The sequence below is a fragment of the Camelus ferus genome, chromosome 32 (genome assembly GCF_009834535.1).
Source record: "Camelus ferus isolate YT-003-E chromosome 32, BCGSAC_Cfer_1.0, whole genome shotgun sequence".
Taxonomy (NCBI): Eukaryota; Metazoa; Chordata; class Mammalia; order Artiodactyla; family Camelidae; genus Camelus; species Camelus ferus.
Genome location: NC_045727.1, coordinates 12,086,666 through 12,105,705, shown reverse-complemented (window position 1 = coordinate 12,105,705; position 19,040 = coordinate 12,086,666). Strand labels below are relative to the sequence as shown.

The 19,040-nt window shown below is 53.8% G+C and overlaps 1 protein-coding gene and 4 gene segments (V, D, J or C); all 5 read left to right on the top strand.

The window, feature by feature from the left end:
• LOC102523413 overlaps positions 1-19,040 on the top strand; it is a 442,357-nt gene that overhangs the window by 362,425 nt on the left and 60,892 nt on the right.
• The window catches only part of LOC102505801, a 222,123-nt gene that overhangs the window by 145,413 nt on the left and 57,670 nt on the right, over positions 1-19,040 (top strand).
• LOC102521144 overlaps positions 1-19,040 on the top strand; it is a 383,406-nt gene that overhangs the window by 310,526 nt on the left and 53,840 nt on the right.
• Positions 1-19,040, top strand: part of LOC102511799 (immunoglobulin lambda-1 light chain-like) — a 401,923-nt gene that overhangs the window by 340,204 nt on the left and 42,679 nt on the right. The window lies entirely within an intron of this gene.
• LOC102512038 overlaps positions 591-19,040 on the top strand; it is a 55,570-nt gene continuing 37,120 nt past the window's right edge. The window contains 1 exon segment of the V gene segment in view: positions 591-680. Within this exon segment, the coding sequence occupies positions 635-680 (46 nt within the window).

Below are 19,040 nucleotides of genomic sequence, written 5' to 3'. Positions count from 1 at the left end.
AGTCCCACAGCTGCTGCCTTCTGAGCCCCCTCAGGGAGAGTCTGGGGTGCAAGATCCCCATCGCTTCTGCTTCATGAGCCCTTCAACAGAAACACCAATAAGTGTCCACGAGCCTCTACTCAGAGCACCACAGAATCAGGGACCAGAGGGTCAAGGAGACCATCCTGCTGAGGAGGTAGGATGGGCGAAGGGTGGACACCCCAGCTCTCCATTGATGTGAGGATGAGAAGAGATTGAATCTCTAACTAACTCCAGTACTTCTGGACCCTGTCCCCAGTTTTGACACACAAAATAGAAAATAAATTTTGTGATTATTAGCAAATGATATCTTGATTTTGGCCCAGGATGATAGGGACATCCAATGATGGCTCAATTTCCATGGCTCTGGAATGGTTAGTGAGTACCGAGTAAGAAAAACATAAGAGTATTAATTCTCCTAGATTGGCTCTGTGTCCGGGGATAGAGAAGTGTCTAGAATCAAGTCCAGGTTGGAGGGGTGGGGGAAGCAGGGGCAGGAACAGATTTGCATGGAGGCCCCGCCCTCTTCTGCAACAGGGGGAGGGGATAAGAGAGGTCTGGGTGAACAGGCCCAGGCTTAGGGGCTCAGAACGCAGCGCTCTGGAGCGTCTCCACCATGGCCTGGGCTCTGCTCCTTGTCACCCTCCTCACTCAGGGCACAGGTGAGGCTCCAGGGAAGGGACACGGGGACTTCTGGCTGACCCTTTGTGTCTCTGTCCTCAGGGTGACCTGGGGCTCAGCCCTAAACTGACCAGTGTGTTTTTGCTCCTTTCAGGGTCCTGGGCCCAGTCTGCCCTGACTCAGCCTCCCTCCGTGTCTGGAACTCTGGGAAAGACGGTCACCATCTCCTGTGCAGGAACCAGCAGTGATTTTGGATATGGAATCTGTCTCCTGGTACCAACAGCTCCCAGGCATGGCCCCCAAACTCCTGATCTATGCAGTCAGCTATCGAGCCTCAGTGATTGCTGATCACTTCTCTGGTTCCAAGTCTGAAAACACGGCCTCCCTGACCATCTCTGGGCTCCAGTCTGCAAACAAGGCTGATTATTACTGCGCCTCATATAGAAGCAGCAACAACGCACACAGTGGTCCACGGTCATGGGGAAGTGAGAACAAAACCTGCCCTGAGCTCACTCAGCTCTTCTATCCTGAATTCAGAGTTTCATTTGTTTTTCATGTTTGTGTTTTGGAAATAATTACACATTTAAACCAAACTGGAGAGGTTTCATGAAGAACTCCTGCAGAACCTTTCCCAGATGCACTAGTTTTAATGCTTTGCCACAGGTGCTTTTCGGATATCCCCTCTCCTCTCTGACTCTGCATTTGTGTGTCTAGATGCACATCCATTAGCACGCGTGCGCAGTGCACACACAGCCACACAGAATGTTAATTTTCAAAATCACTGTGGAAAATCTTCTACCTTCCAGCATCCAAGCCTTCATATTTCTTCATAAATACACTAAAGAATCCATAACATACATCATTTTGGGGTAAGTAAACCAGTGGGTTTTCATACATTCACACCCTTGAATATCTATGAAGACTCTACCTTCCAGAGTATTTTTCATCCTCGTAAAGCAAAGACTTCATCCATCACCCATCAGTCCCCTTCCCCTGGTCCCTCCACCCTCCAAACCATTCACGTGCTTCCAACCTATTCTAGATTTTTCACGTAACAGCAGCCATATCCCACATGGCCCTTTGTGTCTGGCTCCTGTCCCCTTTTTCCAGTACTCTGTGATGGAGCTGTGGGTCTTGGGTAATCCCATCTTGATAGTTTTGTTTAACCCCACTCTCTGCCCAGCTGAGTCCAGGTGGTTAATTACACCCAGCTTTGTGGGAACACCGTTGTTTCTACATCAGTTCCATTTACAAAAACGTTGACCTTCTTTTTGGGTGTGTCCTTCAAGTGAGCTGCACAGAGGCCTGTCTGGGACCTGGGTGGTTTTCTATACTTTAGGTCCCCCCCCCTTAAGTCTCTCCTGTGCTACTTGCTGTCAGAATCCATGCAAGTGTGGCTCACAGGGCAGCTCAGGCATCATGAACTATTTGCATATTAAGTTTCCTAGCGAATCTCCCCTCACCATCTCCTCAGTCTTCCCTGGACCCTGAGTTTACTCCTCTGTCCACTGGATCAGAAACTGTGACACTAGTTCCCCTAAACTGTTGTCCCCTTCCTGTGACAGGACCTGTGTCCATGTCAAGGAGCAGGAGGACAGAGAGGACAGATTCAAAGGGGATGATCACCCCCTGGGTGGGAAGACAGCTCCTAAATCATAGGGAATGGTCCTTCTGCCTCCACCATCAGCAATGCCCAGCCGGGATGCTGGGCCGGGGGACAGAGAGCAGGGCACATGGCCAGGGAATTGTGAGTTTTCCCGCAGCGGCTCTGGCACTGGCGCTCTCCTTCTTTCCTTCCCCCAGATCAAAGGAAGCTGTCATGCAGCTCTTCTGTCTCAGGCAGGAGCCCTTCCAGCCTCAGGCTGCCTGAATCCAGGGAACAATAGAACCTCACCCACTCTGAGTTCAATGACCTTCCAGTCCCAGTGACTACCCCAGTCTGCTCTGATGATTCCTTTTCTTGGTACCCAAGTAGCTCCTCCATGACTTCTGCCTGGGTTTTATAGGTGCATTTGGTAGGAGAAAAAAATGTGTATTTACTACATGTTATGTGAAATCAGGATGCAATGGTACAGTTTTAAATTTGGTAAAACAGAACAGGACAGAATGAGACAAAACAATGGGGGGAGGAAAACGGGAATGATGAGCCTGAGTTTTAAAGCACTGAGGTAGAAAACCAAGAGGAAATATTTTCCCAACAGTTTTTCAGTGTTCCTTGGATCAGAGATCACTTCTATCTTGACCTGGGTACTTGGGAAAGTGGAGCCTACAAGCAGCAAAAACACATCTTGTGACCAAAGCAATAACACAAAGATGAAATGAGATGAAATCTTTGACTATCAATTGTGAAATAAATGTCACAGCTGTGGGCCCAGAAGTGCCACTTTGTGCCAGCTGCTCTCTCTCCACTCATTCATCTCTTCTGAGGTCAGAGTACTGGCCGGTGGGCTCATGGATCTAGTGTCTCCTGTGAGAATCAAAAGAGGAAAAGGATAGTGCCCTGCACAGAGGGCAAACAGCAGAATTGGGAGAGTACTGTCAGAGTCAGGACACGGCTCCTGCCTGGTGTCCCCTGTTCCTCCTGGGAGGCCTCACGATTGTGCACCTGGTGCTCAGGGGTACCTGTGGGGGTGGCCTGGAGGTCAGTGATCTGCTCATGGATTTCATGCGCAGATGCTCCAGAACAAAGGGGTGGGGGTGGGGAGGTGAGCAGGCTGCAGCTGAGTGGGTGCCACCCAGAACCCAGCAAACAGCAGGTGTTTCCCCAAGATGGGCACCTCTTTTACTACAGAGACTGTCGAGTGAGCATCCGGCAGAGGGCACTGCAGAGCATCCCCCGCACAGAGAGTCCCAGAGACACAGTCACATCCCAGCACATACACAAAAGATCCAGGAGCTCATTGAGCAGGGCCACAGCTGGACTTTCTCTCCTCTGCAAACAAGCGAAACACAACATCTATGGGTCAAAGATTTTAATCCTCTGAGCAACACAAACCTCCAGGGACGCATAGAAACTACTGGCCATGGTGGAGGTGGGAGAAGCAGGGGCAGGACCAGGTTTGCATGGAGGCCCTGCTCTCCTCTGCAACAGGGGGAGGGTATAAGAGAGGTCTGGGGGACCAGGCCCAGGGATGGGGGCTCAGAAGGCAGCACTCTGGGGCATCTCCACCATGGCCTGGGCTCTGTTCCTTGTCAACCTCCTCACTCAGGGCACAGGTGAGGCTCCAGGGAAGGAGCATGGGGAAATCTGGCTGATCTTTTTTGTCTATATACTCAGGGAGACCTGGGGCCCAGCGCTGAACTGATCCGAGTGTGTTTTTGCTCTTTTCAGGGTCCTGGGCCCAGTCTGCCCTGATTCAGCCTCTCTCGGTGTCCAGCACTCTGGGAAAGACAGTCACCATCTCCTGGAACCAGCAGTGATGTTGGGTCTGGAAATTATGTCTCCTGGCATCAACAGCTCCCAGGAACGGCCCCAAAATTCCTGATTTATCAGGTCAATAAACGAGCTTCAGGGATCTCTGATCGCTTCTCTGGCTCCAAGTCTGGCAACACGGCCTCCCTGACCATCTCTGGGCTCCAGTCTGCAGACGAGGCTGATTATTACTGTGCCTCATATGGAAGCAGCTACAATGTGCACAGTGGTCCATATTCATGGGGAAGTGAGACCAAAACCTGCCCTGAGCTCACAGGCTCTCTCCTTGCTCAAAAGATGCTTCCACGCCCTGAGCAGCGGACTTATGCAGTTCTGCAATGACATGTCTGGGCACCTCTCTCCTCCCACAGTGAAGGTGACAGGAAACATGCACCTTGCATCATTCCCTTGGGAGGGTAAGTGATTCATCTTCCCAGGAGTCTTGGGTCTCAAACGGGCCACTCTTTTCAGGTCTTCATCAGCAGTGTGATGGTTAGTGGTCCATGTCTACCCGCCTAAGGTAAGAGATGCTCATGTTGCTGCAAAAACACCATTTCTTGATGTGCCTTTGAGTCTGTTTCCAGAGGAGATTAGCACTGGAATCCATTTCTTAGTCAAGAAGAATACTGGTGCCAGTGGCGGTGGGCAGGGTCCCTGAGTGGAGGGTCTGAATAGAACAAAAAGGTGGGGTTAGGGGCGTGTGCCCCCTACATGTCATCAGAAAAGTCGTCTTCTCCTGACCTGGGACACTGGCACTGCTGGGTCTTCAGCTGTTGAACTCAGACCTGGACTTACATCACTGGCCCCCGAGTCACAGGACTCTGGACTCAAACTGAATTAAATCACTGACTTTCATGGTTCTCCAGCCCTCTGCATGGGGGCCATCCCCTCCCAAAGGCAAGGTTACAATCAAAGCCAGCAGAGTCCCAGCGGCCATCAGAACAGTCTGCCGGGCACAGATCAGTGACACTGGCTTGGTGATCGGGGTATTCCTAGGGGTGAAATAGGCAGGAAGCGGGCTAAACACTTACTTGGGCTTATAAGAAAAACACGTATAGGTCCAGTGAGCAAAAGTTTAACTCAGATCACAAAAAGAGGGTCACAGCCCTTCAGTCAGTGGATTCCCAGGCTGGAGCCAGTTTACAGACCCAGACCCCCATGAAGGAAAGGGAGGCTCCGTCCCCTGGAGGGGGAGCTCCGGTGCATCACTGAGAATTCATACTGTTGATCTTTCTCCCGGGCTTCCCCAAGGCACCAATAGCCTTTATCGGGGTAACTGTGCTTTGGGGAAAAGGAAATAATCAGACTTTTCAGGGACTACTGGACCCCGGTTATGAACTGACATTTGTTTTGGGAACACCAAACCTCACCGTGGCCCTCCAACGAGTCGGGGTTTCTGGAGATCAGCTGAACAGTGAATGGTGTTTTATCTCAGGTCTGTCTCAAGGTGGCTCGAGTAGGTCCCTGAATCCATCCTGTGGTCATTTCTCCAGTTCCAGAGTATAATTACCGTGTGGCCTGAGCTGCCCGCCATGAACTGGGTGCCATCTGAACCACGGAACTATATGACCAGGTGCCCCCGTCAAAGAGCGCAGCACAAGTGGGCAGCCGTGTCACCGCGGCCCCGCTCGGGGTGTCCTCCAGGGACACGGTGAGAGGACACCCTCCGTGGGCAGCACTTCCGGCAGCGCACCTGGTTGCACTTTTTGGAAGGAGAAATGGCCAAGCATGCGATTATACATCTATTAATTGGTTTGGCTGGATGATCAGGAACTTGGAAGAAACATGATAGGAAATTTGGTCAAAAAATTTAATTGGGGAAAGATACGTGGATAGAACGCTCCCAGTGGGCAAAACAAAAAAAGTGAAGATATTTGTGTCCAGTGTGAGCAGCCTCGAACGGGTGACTGAGTGGAGGAGGGACTTTTGTAACAAAGGGCCAGGATGACTCACTCTGCAGGTCCCAGGCAGCATCTTTCCCAGCCTTCTCTGTCTTCATCCCATGGCCTCATGAACAGGTGTCAATGGCGACCGGGCCAGAAATTAGGCAAGGACTCAGCATCGTGGGCCACCACAAACCAAGGTCAACCAGGCAGTCCAAACAGGTCTTCTAATAGCCCAGAACTTTCGGGAAAGAAAGCATGAGTCACCACCCCCCACCCCAAGGTCAAGAACCATGATGACCTGAGACGCTTGCGGAAGGCAAAGGAAACAGAGCCTGAGCAGCAGAAGGAGGGGGCTGTGGATCCCAGCTGTGCCTGTGGGACCGGCCACGGATGTGAGGGCTGCAGATGTCAGGAGTGTCCCCTCTTTACTTTGTCGTGAGTGTGTGTGTATGTCTGTCTGTGTGTATGTGTCTGTGTGTGTCTGTCTCTGTGTATGTGTCTGTGTGTGTGTGTGTCTATCTGTGTGTCTGTGTGTATATACACATATTAAGCAAGTAGCTTTGTTTTCCTTCCTCTCTCATCTCCTTATCACGTGACTGGAACTCACCAGCACTTCTCAGGGAGTCCCTGGGCTCCATTCAGGGTTCAAATACCCTGAGGCAAATAATGTCCAGAGATTTATTGATGCCTCAGCTGCCTAAATCCCTGCAGCTGGCTGACACATGTTACAATGTGAGGGCCACAAGCTAATCACATCAAAACGTCTGAAATACCCACCCCAGCCCCGTGGAGGAGGGTCACACTCCCCACTCTGTCTTCCCTCGGTCGCTATCCCAAGGATTGGGATAAAACATACTAAACAGACATCCAGCCCAGAACAAGGAGTCCCAGGTCCACATAAATGACCAGATCTGGGGGTGAATCAAAAAGGGAGTCTCCAAATGACCACGTGCTTTCCCTTTATGTCAGAATGTGCCAGAACACATGGACAGTATTTGATAGCGAGCTACTGGATGGACTCGAGGACTTCTAAGATCGGGTAGAGCGTAAACTTGAGATATTTCACTTAGAGGTTTTCAAGAAAGGATCCAGGGAGTCGGAGGCCCAAACCTGAGTTTTTCAGGCCTGAAGTCTCTTTGGAGAAAGGAGGTGAGCGAGAAGCAGGTGGCGCTGTAGGACCATGTCTGTGTTTCTGGGGGCCTGGCCCAGCTGTGAATCTTTTCAACTGACACAGTTTGCATTTCCCATCAGTGTCACCGTGAGAAGCGGTGTGCTGCCCGGGCAAGGTCGGCCTGTACTGTGGACCCCGCAGCCAACCTTCAAATAAAACCAATTTAAATAACAGTTTCAGACAATCAACCGTAAAAGAAGACAATATTAAATTTTAAAAAATATTCAGTTAATGAAAAATAGAGATAAAGCAAAGCAGCAATGAGGAAGACATGGGACAAAAAGTAAAGAAGAAGCAAGATGAGACATTTTCACAGAAATGTATTATGAATCCCGACAAAGGCAAGTGGGGAAAATCCCACAATTAAAAGGCAGACACGGGCAGATTGAATTTTACAGCAAGACCCGTGGAAATGGCCCTGCACGGCCAGAGTGGCCTCCCAGCCCACAGACCCTCTGGCTCTAACCCAGGACACAGCCCCTTGCCCTCCCCCACGGGCAGGCTGAAGGGGGCTCCTTATGACGATCGGGGGTCTCCCTTCTGCACCGGGACCCTCCGTAACCCCTGACATCATTCATTGGTCTCCATTTCCAAAATTTCTGCAGATACTTGACATAGAACCATAGGAAATGGATGAAACCACAGAGGGAAAAGAAAACCATTAGAAATGATGGATAGAAGGAAAAACATACAATCACATAGCACGTCGCCCTGGGATTAGCGTTGCTCACTCTGCATAATCCCCTGTAGATGCACCCAAACTCCCCTGTGCACTCGGCATCCGGTCCTTTTCATGGCTGAGTACTGGTCCATGGTTCCGGTCCAGACGTCTAGGACGCAGTCAGTCACCCACTGAAGGATGTCGGCACTGCTCTCTGCTGGGGCTGTTCTGCACTTGGGAACTCTGGACGATTGTGTCTACTTCCCCTGTGACCTTATGTTCTCACTTCTCTGAAATATATGCTCAGGTGTGCATGGCTGGGGTCTTTGGTGACCTCAAGTTTAACTCTTTAAGAAGCTGCCAACTCTTTTGCAGACATTCTCCACCAGATCACACTTCTCTTAGTCACACATGTGCCACCCAGCTTCTCCACATCTTTGCCAACATGTGGGGCTGTCTGGATTTTTATTATATAGCCCCTATGATAGGCGAGAAGTGGTGCCTCACTGTGGTTTCATCTGCATTCCCCTCCTGGCTGATAAGGGAGGGCTGTTCACGTGCTCATTGCCACCCATCTGCGCTCTTCCACAAAATATTTGTTCTAGCCCACTGGCCATCCTCTAAGTAAGTTCTTCTTGTCATTTCTTTTTTCTTTTTACTCTTTAGAGTTCAGCCTCTTTAGATACACCCTCAATTCATCATTCATAGGTTATATGATTTGCAAATATTTCCTTTCTACCTGTTATTTGGGTTTTTTTCATCCCCATTACATAGTTTGCAAGCAAAAGATATTGATACTAATGGCGTTCAAAGTTTTGATACTTCTTTTTGAATCACGTATACGGCATCCCCAATATTTGCTTAATCCTAGAGCCAAATGGTTTGCCAGTCTTTCTTCTAAAATTAATTGATGTATTTGAAAAGACTTCCTCTGAGGTACATGAGCAATTTCACTGGGTCTGATGATGGGACTCTGGCCTCTCACAGCAGCGTGGTGACTGCTGTCCCCACAGCACCCACTATAAGCACTGCCGAGCCCCCACTGTCATGCCCTCAGCAATGGACAGGATGACTGGGTCCCCCAGGCCCAGAGGGGAAGCCCAGGCGCAGACTGAGGTGGGAGTGCGCTTGCTGGGGGCAGGGGGCAGCACCTCCTCACTCAGCACCAGAGTCTCTTCTGGGACCTGGGACCTGGGCCTGGGAGTGGGGCCCCCACTGAAATCCTCCATTGAGCCCAGCTGCTCTCTGCTCAGGAGGGAGCCGGTCACCAAGGACACAGGGCCAGGAAGTAGATTTGCATGAGGACAACCCCTCTGAAGATAAGAGAGGCCCCAAGACCCCACCCCCAGTTGTGGGCTCAGAGGCAGAGCTCAGGGCGCCTCCACCATGGCCTGGACCCCCCTCCTGCTGCCCCTCCTCTCTCTCTGCACAGGTGCTGCCCATAGGGCTCTGCCCTCGGTGTAATCAGGGCTCAGCCTGGCCCTGAACGTCAGCTCAGCACAGGGGATGCTGCGGGGTGCGTGGTCCAAGGGAATGAGACCCTGGTCCCCACCCTCACTTTCCTCTCCTCTCCTGCAGGTTATGTGGCCCCTTCTGCACTGACTCAGCCCTCCACGGTGTCCGTGTCCTTAGGACAGACGGCCAAGATCACCTGCCAAGGAGGCAGCTTACGAAGCTATTATGCTCACTGGTACCAGCAGAAGCCAGGCCTGGCCCCTGTGCTGGTCATCTACAAAGATAGCAACCGGCCCTCAGGGATCCCTGAGCGGTTCTCTGGCTCCAGATCGGGGGGCACAGCCACCCTGACCATCAGCAGGACCCAGGCCGAGGACGAGGCCGACTATTACTGTCTGTCAGCAGACAGCAGTGATTATAATGCTCACAGTGACACAGGCAGATGGGGAAGTAGGACATAAAACACCCTGCATCTCTGTCACCCTCTCCTCTAGTCCCTGGAGGCCTGTGGCCAAAGCAGTGACAGTTCTGGCCCAGTTCCGCCAGATCTGAGCTCCCAGACTGCCCTCCCCACCACCCTCCAGGCTGCTCTACACGCGGTGGATCAGTGGTGGATTTCTGGCTGGCAGGATGTTGCTGTCATGGTGTTTTTGCGCCTAAGTTATGTGTGGGGGGAGGAGGGCCTGGGTGGAGTCAGACAGGGACATCCAGCGATGCAGGAGGACCCTACATCACAAGGGAGTCTGAGCTCTCAGTGAAATGGGTTTATGGTCATGTCTCTGGATGGAAGCATTTCCCCTTAAGAACTAAGAGCCCAGGCCAGCAAGTAGGAGGTCAGGGGACAGGGAGCAAATGTGTTGAGCAGGTCCCAGGGATGATATGGGTGGAGCCCTTCCTACCCCCTCACCTTGAATCCTGGCCCCGTGAATCCTGGCGATGGGAGAGGCATCGTACATTGTGCACAGATTTAGAGCATATCTCGCACCTGGACGGCTTTACCATCCCCCACAAGTGTTGGTACTTGCCTGGCAAAGTGACTGGCTTTTCCATCGGCTGTTGGTCCATCACTAAGGCAGCAGCCTCGGGATGTTGGGGAAAGAGGTGGGACCGGTGAAGCCCGTGAGCCTGGGCCCACAGCAGCCACTCTTTTGATGTGGAATGAGTTCACGGTCAGAAGCCCCATGAGGAAACAGAATTCTATGAGTCTGAGGATAACAGTTTGGCCAGAAGCATTGCAGACAAAGAAGGCAACTCCCAGTCTGCATGAAAGATCTGTCAGTAAGAGCAGAGCTCCCCCCTCCATGCTGGAAAAGGTCTGATGTCATCCACTGAGCACCGGGTCCCTGGCAGATTCCCGAGGGAAGGGTGTCCCACGGGAGCCGTGCTGGTCTGTGCTGTTGGCAGGCTGGTGACGGAAATGGCTGTGGGCAGGTCGGCTGTAGACACTGGAGCCATCCTGACTAGCCTGTGGCTGATCCTCCCCTTCCCATGGGGTCACCGGGTCATAGCGACCACCCGGCGATGGTTGGAGAGGGAGGCAGACTGCTATCCACAGAGCAGGACCTCCTGTCCACCTGGTTATTAACACCACTTCCTTTTCAGGACACACGGTGCTAAGCATTTTCATGGGACACAAATAAATGAATCTCTGGGTCCCTCTGTGGGGGTTCATACTTGTGTCTTTTCCATGTATTCCTGCCACGTCTCTGACGGTCCAGTGAAAGTCTGAGTCTCAGCCCATAAATTAGCACACAGCCCCCTCCAGCCACCTCTGTGTTCAGGCTAATGGACCAGGTACCCTGCTCCAGTGGTCACTCATCAATCCAGGAGAATTCTCCTCCACTGCTGTCCTTCAGGGATGTCCCCGATAGGGGCGGAAGGACCAAGATGGCTAACTCTCAGGGGTGTCTTCATATCATCCAGAAACCTCTCCAAACCCGCCTGAAGGGTTTTCCTCTGTGACACTGGTCATAGGCATCTCCCCATGAGGCAGAGGTGGGGGTTCCTGGAGAACAGACATTGCAGCAGGACTTGGGCTCAGGGGTGTTTGGGCCACCTCCTCAGGCAGCTCCCCGGGGCTTCAGTACCTGGGCGTGGGCCCGACCTCATATCAACCTCCTCTACGTCAGGACAGAGAGCTACTGCGCACGCCCACCCATCACCGGGCTGCTCAGGCCTTGCCTGGTCCCCGTAGGCGGCTGTGGTCCCAGGGGAATTAGGGACTCACAGTCACAATACAGTTTCCACTAGGGCTCAGTAGCTGCAACAGTCTTTCTCAGATGAGCTCTCTGTTGACACAGATGAATGACAACCACTAGGCTGCCCCTGTCTTTCAGTTCCAGGGACACCAGGATCATCGGCCAACACCAACGCTCTGTCACATGATCCAATACTCCGTTGGTCCCGTGGGACTTTGTGGACCACACCCAGCTCCACATTGGTGGCAAAACAGAAGTACTTGTCTCCTGCCAAACCAAGGATCCCGTCGCACACAGTCTTGGTACCAGGGGCCAGCACTGGGGTAAGGGCAGTCCTGGAAGAGAGAGACCTGAGAATAGCCATCGTCTGGCTTTCAGGTGAACAGAGATCATGAGACACGGGTAGAAGGTTGGGGGGACTCTCTGCTCTGTCCCAGAACCAGGAGCGTCCACTAGGCTGCCCCACCGTCTAGAAGGAAACTTGACGGCCAGGGCAGTGTCTTGTCCACACTGATTTTCAGGAACGATTATCAGCCAGAACAAAGTGCTTCTGAAGGAACGTTGGCTGGGTGGGTGTCCTCCTGCCTCCGACTCTGGCACAGTAGCCACTTCTGCGCTTGTTTGGCTTTGGACCAACAGCCAGAACCACCAAGAGTCAGTCCGTAACTCCTGTGTCCCCCAGGACCAAGCCCAGAACCACACGCATAAACATCCCGTGACCCCAGAGATCTGTGCAATGATGGTTCTGGGATCCAGCCATCTCCCCCTGCAAATGAGCCTGCTCATATTTTCATAGTGAGTTGGAGCCCCTCGTGCCTGGTCTGAGGCAGGCAGTGGCCAAGCAGAGACGCGCACATCATGCCCTGGGGCCCGCCATCCCTGCTCTGGGAGTCACACCTGAGCAGCGGTTCTGAATCTGCACCTGGACAGAGGACGCCCTGAGCCTCCAGCAATATGCGGAACACCCACTAGGGGGCAGCAGAGTCACATGGCAAATTCACCTGGGGTGGGCGTGTCCTGTGCATCAGGGGATCCACATGCAGGAGAGTATGTAACCACGACCTCACACTCGAAGACAGGTGTCCTTCTACAGTGTCACCTTCACTATCAAATACACATTTTCTGTCTCCGAATGTCCCAATCCTGCTCTCGCAGGTGGTGCCTCTTTCCTGACCCAAAACCCACCTCCAGTCCACGTACACCCTGCTGAAAAGCCATCACTGTCCACAAACATCCGTCCTCCCTGTGATCTCACATCCCCTCCTCCCCTGCGCTCGGAGCCCCGGTCCCCCAGACACAGCTGCTCCTGCTCCCCCACCATCCCCAACCTGTCCCTCCACTCACCCCTCACAGAGAAGAGGGAGGGGACCAGTATTTCCCCACTTCCCGATTCCCTGGACCTGACACACAGCAGTCACTCAACAAACTCTTCTGGACTTAAATCATAATTATGTTTATGACAATTATTTTCCACATGAAGGCATGTTGATTGTGATAAACATTCGCTGGCAGAGCTGTTAAGCCCTGAGCCCCCGCTCCCTCTCCTACAGAGCAAACAGTTCTTTCAGCTCCCGGTCAGTTCCTGCCCCGGATGCAAAATGGGGACACTGAGGACGGCATGCAGCCTGCCCCAGCAGCTCACAGCCAAGGGCACACACAGACCATGACGGCTCTGGAACACTCCACGTACTTTGTCAAAGAACGAATTTTACTCCCTCTCTGGAGCCCAGGAGCTGTGATCAGGGGTAGGACCGTGCACCTGACAGCATCAGAGTGTCACCTACAGATAGGTTGAAAAAGAACAGATTCATCTCTGGCCTCTCAGTGGCCATGCCGGCCAGGAGTGACATCAATGCACAGTGTGGGTTGGACATGTCCCCAGACTCTGGGACCAGCAGGCAGAGGAGGAGCCCCTGGGCTGAGGGCGCAGTCTCAGGGCCTGCCACTCCCTCTCTGGGTCCCTGGGGACTGAGCCCTTCTCTGAAATCACAGAGCCCCTCAGGCCGCCCCCTGGATGCTGGCTGCTTTGCATACCCAGTAGCTCTCTCTCCAGCAAGGGGATAAGAGAGGCCTGGGGGGAAACCTGCCCAGCCTCGCCCTCGGGGAGCAGAATCGGGGCATCTCCACCATGGCCTGGTTGCCCCTCCTCCTCAGCCTCCTGGCTCACTGGACAGGTGCTGACCCCAGGATCACATCCACACCCGCCCAGGGCTGGGGACAAGCCTGGCTCTGACTGAGCTCAGAAGGGAGCTGCCAGTGGGGGCAGGTGGCTGGTGGTCCTGCTGCAGGATGAGGGGCTGGAGGGGATGACATCCCACACTGTGCTCAGTGCTGTGTGGGCCCTGAGGGGCTGCACCTGCCAGAGGAAGGGGGCAGGTTTCTCATTTGTTCAGGGGCACCATTCCACCACTCAAGCCCATGGGGTCACTGGGGGTGAGACTGATGGGAGGGGCCTCTGTGGGCCCAGGGAATCCCTGGGGCTCAATGCAGGTCAGCTGCTGGGGTCTCCTGGGAAAAGCTCCTTCATCTTCAGCCCAGGTATCCTTTCTCTCCTGCAGGCTCTGTGGCCTCCTACGAACTGACTCAGTCACCCTCAGTGTCAGTGGCACTGAGACAGACGGCCAAGATCACCTGTGGTGGGGACAACATTGGAAGTAAAAGTGTTCACTGGTACCAGCAGAAGCCGGGCCAGGCCCCTGTGCTGGTCATCTATGCTGATAACAGTCGGCCCTCAGGGATCCCTGAGCGGTTCTCAGGCTCTAACTCCGGGAACACGGCCACCCTGACCATCAGCGGGGCCCAGGCCGAGGACGAGGCCGACTACTACTGTCAGGTGTGGGACAGCAGTAGTGCTAATGCTCACAGTGACACAGGCAGATGGGGAAGTGGGACACAAACTTCCCTGCCTGGACTGGTGCTCACCCCAGTCCCCTTTGAGCAGTGGGAGGTCAGGCTGCAGCCCAGGCATCCTCTCGGGTCCTGGCCCCGCTCCTCCAGGGCCGAGGTTTATACTGATAAAAAGGGAGAAGGTAGCTGTTCTGGGCTTCAAAGGCTGCAGTCAGGATTGGGAGGAAAGGAAAGGTTTAGGATCACGATGTGTGACTGTGGCCCCAGATGTGATCACGCATCTGCAGGAGAGGGGGGCTATGTGACATGGCGGGGTTCTGGGGGAATCCTTCTCCTCTGGGAGGAACCTGCTGGATGAGACCTGGGATGAGGTCCTGTGCTTTCCTGCATGAAGAGTCCCCACTTCCTTGGGGCTGCCTGAGGCCCAGAGAGGACTGAGCCCCAGCCCCTGACCCCAGGGCCCTCCTCCCCTGAGATGTAGCACAAATTACACAGACAGGGCAGACCCGCCCTGGGCTCCTCCTGCAGAACTTCTCCTGGACACACAGTCCTCCTGTTGGACCCCAGGACCAGAGCCCCCAAAACTACTGTCTGATGGGTACAGACGTTCTGTGTAGGGAGATATAGATCATATTATCCAGGCTTCTCCAAGACGCACAGCCAATAGGGTACAGAGATGGATTAGGAGGAATTGGTCGACACGGGTCTGGAGGCTGAGAAGTCCCAAGAGGCACCGTCAAAGGGGGAACCCACGAGGGCCTGTGTGTGATTCCTCCCCAAGGCCTGAGATCCAGGGAGGCTGACATGCCTCTCGTCCAGGGCAGGAGGGCGACGTCCCAGGGACCCCCAGGAGGAGATGTTCTGCCCCCTCCGCCCTTTGCTCTTGCCAGGACCCCAGGGATGGGATGGAGCCCACCCATATGGGGAGGGCCACCTGCTTCTCTGAGCCCCAGGGTCCGAAGGCTAATGCTCTCCTAAAACACCCCCAACACCCCCTGAAATGAGTACCACTGGGACCTGCTTGCCCAGCCGATTGGACACACGAATTCAACCATCACGGTGGTTACTGATACATTGAATGGATGGGTATTTTAATATAGTTTTTTTAAATTGCTGAGTCTGAAAATAAAGTACAGGAAATGATTTTGAAGTCCTTTCACCAACAAACAGGAGAAAGAACGGGGCAGGGATCACCATTCACCCTCTCCCTGGACAAAACATGGGGGGTCACTGGTGCCCCATACAGTCTCTCTCTCTCTCCATATTCTACATAGTTCAGAACCAACACTCATGTGTCCAGTTCAGCACCATCACATCTCCCCAGAAACCCAGAACGTCTGTGGCAGCTAATTACCTGTGTTAGCGAATGAGACCCTCAGGCTCCCCCCTCACACATGGTCAGCAATTCTCTCCAGTCCAGCTTCATCAGCTCTGAATCCTTGTAACTCGAGGCAGTAGAGCTTCTGCAAAAGGTCCACAGAGAGGCGTGTGCTCGCTGTGCGCAGCCAGACAATTTCTACGGATTGTAAGAAGTGCGCGTGGGGCCCTTCACAATTGCTTCAAAAAAACCCTAGACAGTAACTACAGTCCTGTTAAGAAGTCAGAACTCTAATAAAGATGACAGAAAGGTTAATTTTTAAAAAGCCGGTCTCAATGTGCAGTTGGTAAACATGTAGGCCCTATAAACCCCTGAAGGCTCATCTGTCCCCGTAACAATGGCCATGAGACACCCGTCACTCCCACTCACCTAGGACAGTGATGACCAAGCAGTCCTGCCCAGCAGAACCAGCAGGATCCAGGCCAGACCTCTGCGTGGCCAAATCAGCCTCCCACCCCAACAGATGCTCATCTCTAACCTGGGACACAGCCCCGCTGAACTCCCCAAGCCAGGATGTGGTGGGGACAGCAGTGAGCCCCGGGGACCCAGGCATGCAACCCAGCCTGGCCCTCACGGCTCCTGCGTCCTGGTCAGGTACTGCCCCAGAGGACCATGGTCTGACCCCTGGCCTCCATCCTGGGCTCACCTCACTTTTCTCTATTAATCTGGGGACTTCCTCTCTTTGGGTCTTGGCATTACCAGCTGTTAAGCCTTTGTTCCAAGTTAAATTATAAAAAGGCACCCAGAATGCATTAAAACCAAACAGAAAATTGGCAAGGATCCCAGTGAGTCATGAGGTCCTGGAGTTCCCTGTCCTTCTGCAGGAAACCTAGAAAGGGCTTCAGCCATTGGTATGATTTCCAGATGGATTCCCAGTGGAATAAGCAGGAGACACCCTGTGTCCTCAAAAAGGCAGATGATGCTGAGCTAGACATTCACTCCCCAAGAGCCGTGAGAGGGGGGAGATGACATGGAAACCACAGGAGGAGAGATGAGGATGGTGATGGTGACGAGGATGGTGATGGTGATTGTGATGAGGAAGAGGACAGTGATGAGGATGGTGATAATGATGCCATGAGGCACAAATGAACTCAAGTACCAGAAACAGCATCACACAACTGCCCTCCTGGGTTGGGCATAGTATCCGTCCTGGTTCGTTGCCACAAGGAGCCCTGGGTCCCCAGGGAGTTACACACGTTGATATGGACACTGATACTTTCCAGACAAGCTGCAGTTCATCTCGCACCCTCCACTCTAGTAACAAAAGCAAAGAATCGGGAAAGGAATTTCAACCCAGAGACAAGGTTATGGGAACCACGCCTGCACCCCGTAGGTGACATCTCTGTGCTGAGCTGGACAGGGCTGGGGTCACAGATGGCCCAGAGGCAGTTCTGGAATCCCTGCTTCACACCCTCTTAGGTGACAGGTATTCAGGGTGACCTGCAGAAAAGGAGTTCCTGGTCTGGCTCCCCTCCTCCAGCAGGGGGCAGCAGAGGCAGCAGGCGCATCAGAACTGAGGCTGGGGCCGCCCAGGTGGAGCCTCAGGGGAATCAGCACTGGGGGTACACTGGGGCCTGAGGGTCAGGCCTGGCAGGAAGTTGGGACTGACCACCTCATCCCCTGACAGCACAGGGACCATGTTGGAGGGTCACATGCACAGTGCCCCCCAGGACACTGAGGGGACAGGGCACAGGGCATGCCTCCCCTCCCACCAGGATCCTTCCAGGCTGACAGCCCCATTGAGCCAGCCCAGCAGAGTTCACAGGCCGGGATGGTTGGGACAGCGGTCACGTGGTGAGACACAGGAAGGGCATTGTGATCACGGCCCCTGGAAGCCAGGTCTCATTTAGGAACATGAGAAGCCTGGGAGGAGGCTGAGTGAGTTGCCCTGGCTGAAGGATTGGTCACAAGCCCCTGGGAGGGGGTAAATTTGCATAAACACAAACCTTCCTGCCCCAAAGCTCTGAGGGAATAAGAGGGACTTTGACGAGCCCTGCCCTGCTGCGGGGTCTCAGAAGCAGAGCTCAGGGCACCTCCATCATGGCCTGGACCCCCCTCCTGCTCCCCCTCCTCTCTCTCTGCACAGGTCCTGCCCCCAGGGTTCTGACCCCAGGGTACCCAGGGAACAGCCAGGCCTTCAACATCAGCTCAGCAAGGGGAAGCTGCGGGGTGCTTGGTCCTAGGGAATGAGACCATGGTCCCCACCCTCACTCTCCTCTCCTCTCCTGCAGGTTCTGTGGCCTCTTCTGCACTGACTCAGCCCTCCACGGTGTCCGTGTCCTTGGGACAGACGGCCAGGATCACCTGTCAAGGAGGTAACTTCGGAAGCAGTTATGCTTTCTGGTACCAGCAGAAGCCAGGCCAGGCCCCTGTGATGGTCATCTACAGAGATAGCAACCGGCCCTCAGGGATCCCTGAGCGGTTCTCTGGCTCCAGTTCTGGGGACACAGCCACCCTGAACATCAGCGGAGCCCAGGCTGAGGACGAGGCCAACTATTACTGTCACTCAGCAGATAGCAGTGGTAATGCTCACAGTGGCACAGGCAGATGGGAAAGTGGGCACAAAACCCCTCCATCTCTGTCACCCTCTCCTCCAGCCCCAGGAGGCCTGTGGACAAAGCAGTGACAGGTCTGGACCAGTTCCCCCACATCTGAGCTCCCAGGCTGCCCTCCCCCCACCCTCCAGGCAGCTCCGCACACAGTGGATCAGGGGTGAAACATGGCCTGGCTGGACCAGTGTGTCCTGGGGTTGGCTGAACAGGATATGAATAGGGGACAGAGGTTCTGAATGGAAGAACAAGCAGAGGGACACATCTTACCAGGTTAATTACCTCAACATTTCCTTAAGTGGTCAGCGGATTATCCAGCATTCGACCCCAGAATCTGTCCACTCAACTAAGCCATTGAATAGCCAGCACCTTTCATACACACTCGGTCCACTGAGTCCAAGGGGGGCGGCTGTGTTGACTAGTTACCCTGATCCTTGTCCCTGAAGTGATCGGGGTGGGGTGGGATTTTAGGGCTGGATCCTGAACCTCAGCGGGGACCCCAGTGACAGAGGGCTGACAGGGAGAGTCCAGGAGCTGCCTGTGGACTGGATGAGGCCACGAGTGCAGGAGGGGAGGGGTGGCTGGTCTCTCGGGGAAGGATGGGTACTGGTGTAGGGGAGCAGGAGTAGAAAAGATCCTGAGGTTCAGTCCGGCAGGGACCTCTGTCAGCTGAGTCTGGCTCCACTCTCAGGGGACACAGGGCCATCCCATCCATCCCCCACTCCAGGAAAGGGTTGTTCTATCCAAGGGTTTGCAGTGACTTTGTCCCAAACATGCCCCTGCAGGTCCCTCTCATGGGGAATGTCCTGCCCCCTTACACTGGAGGGAAGGAGCCAGGAAAGCT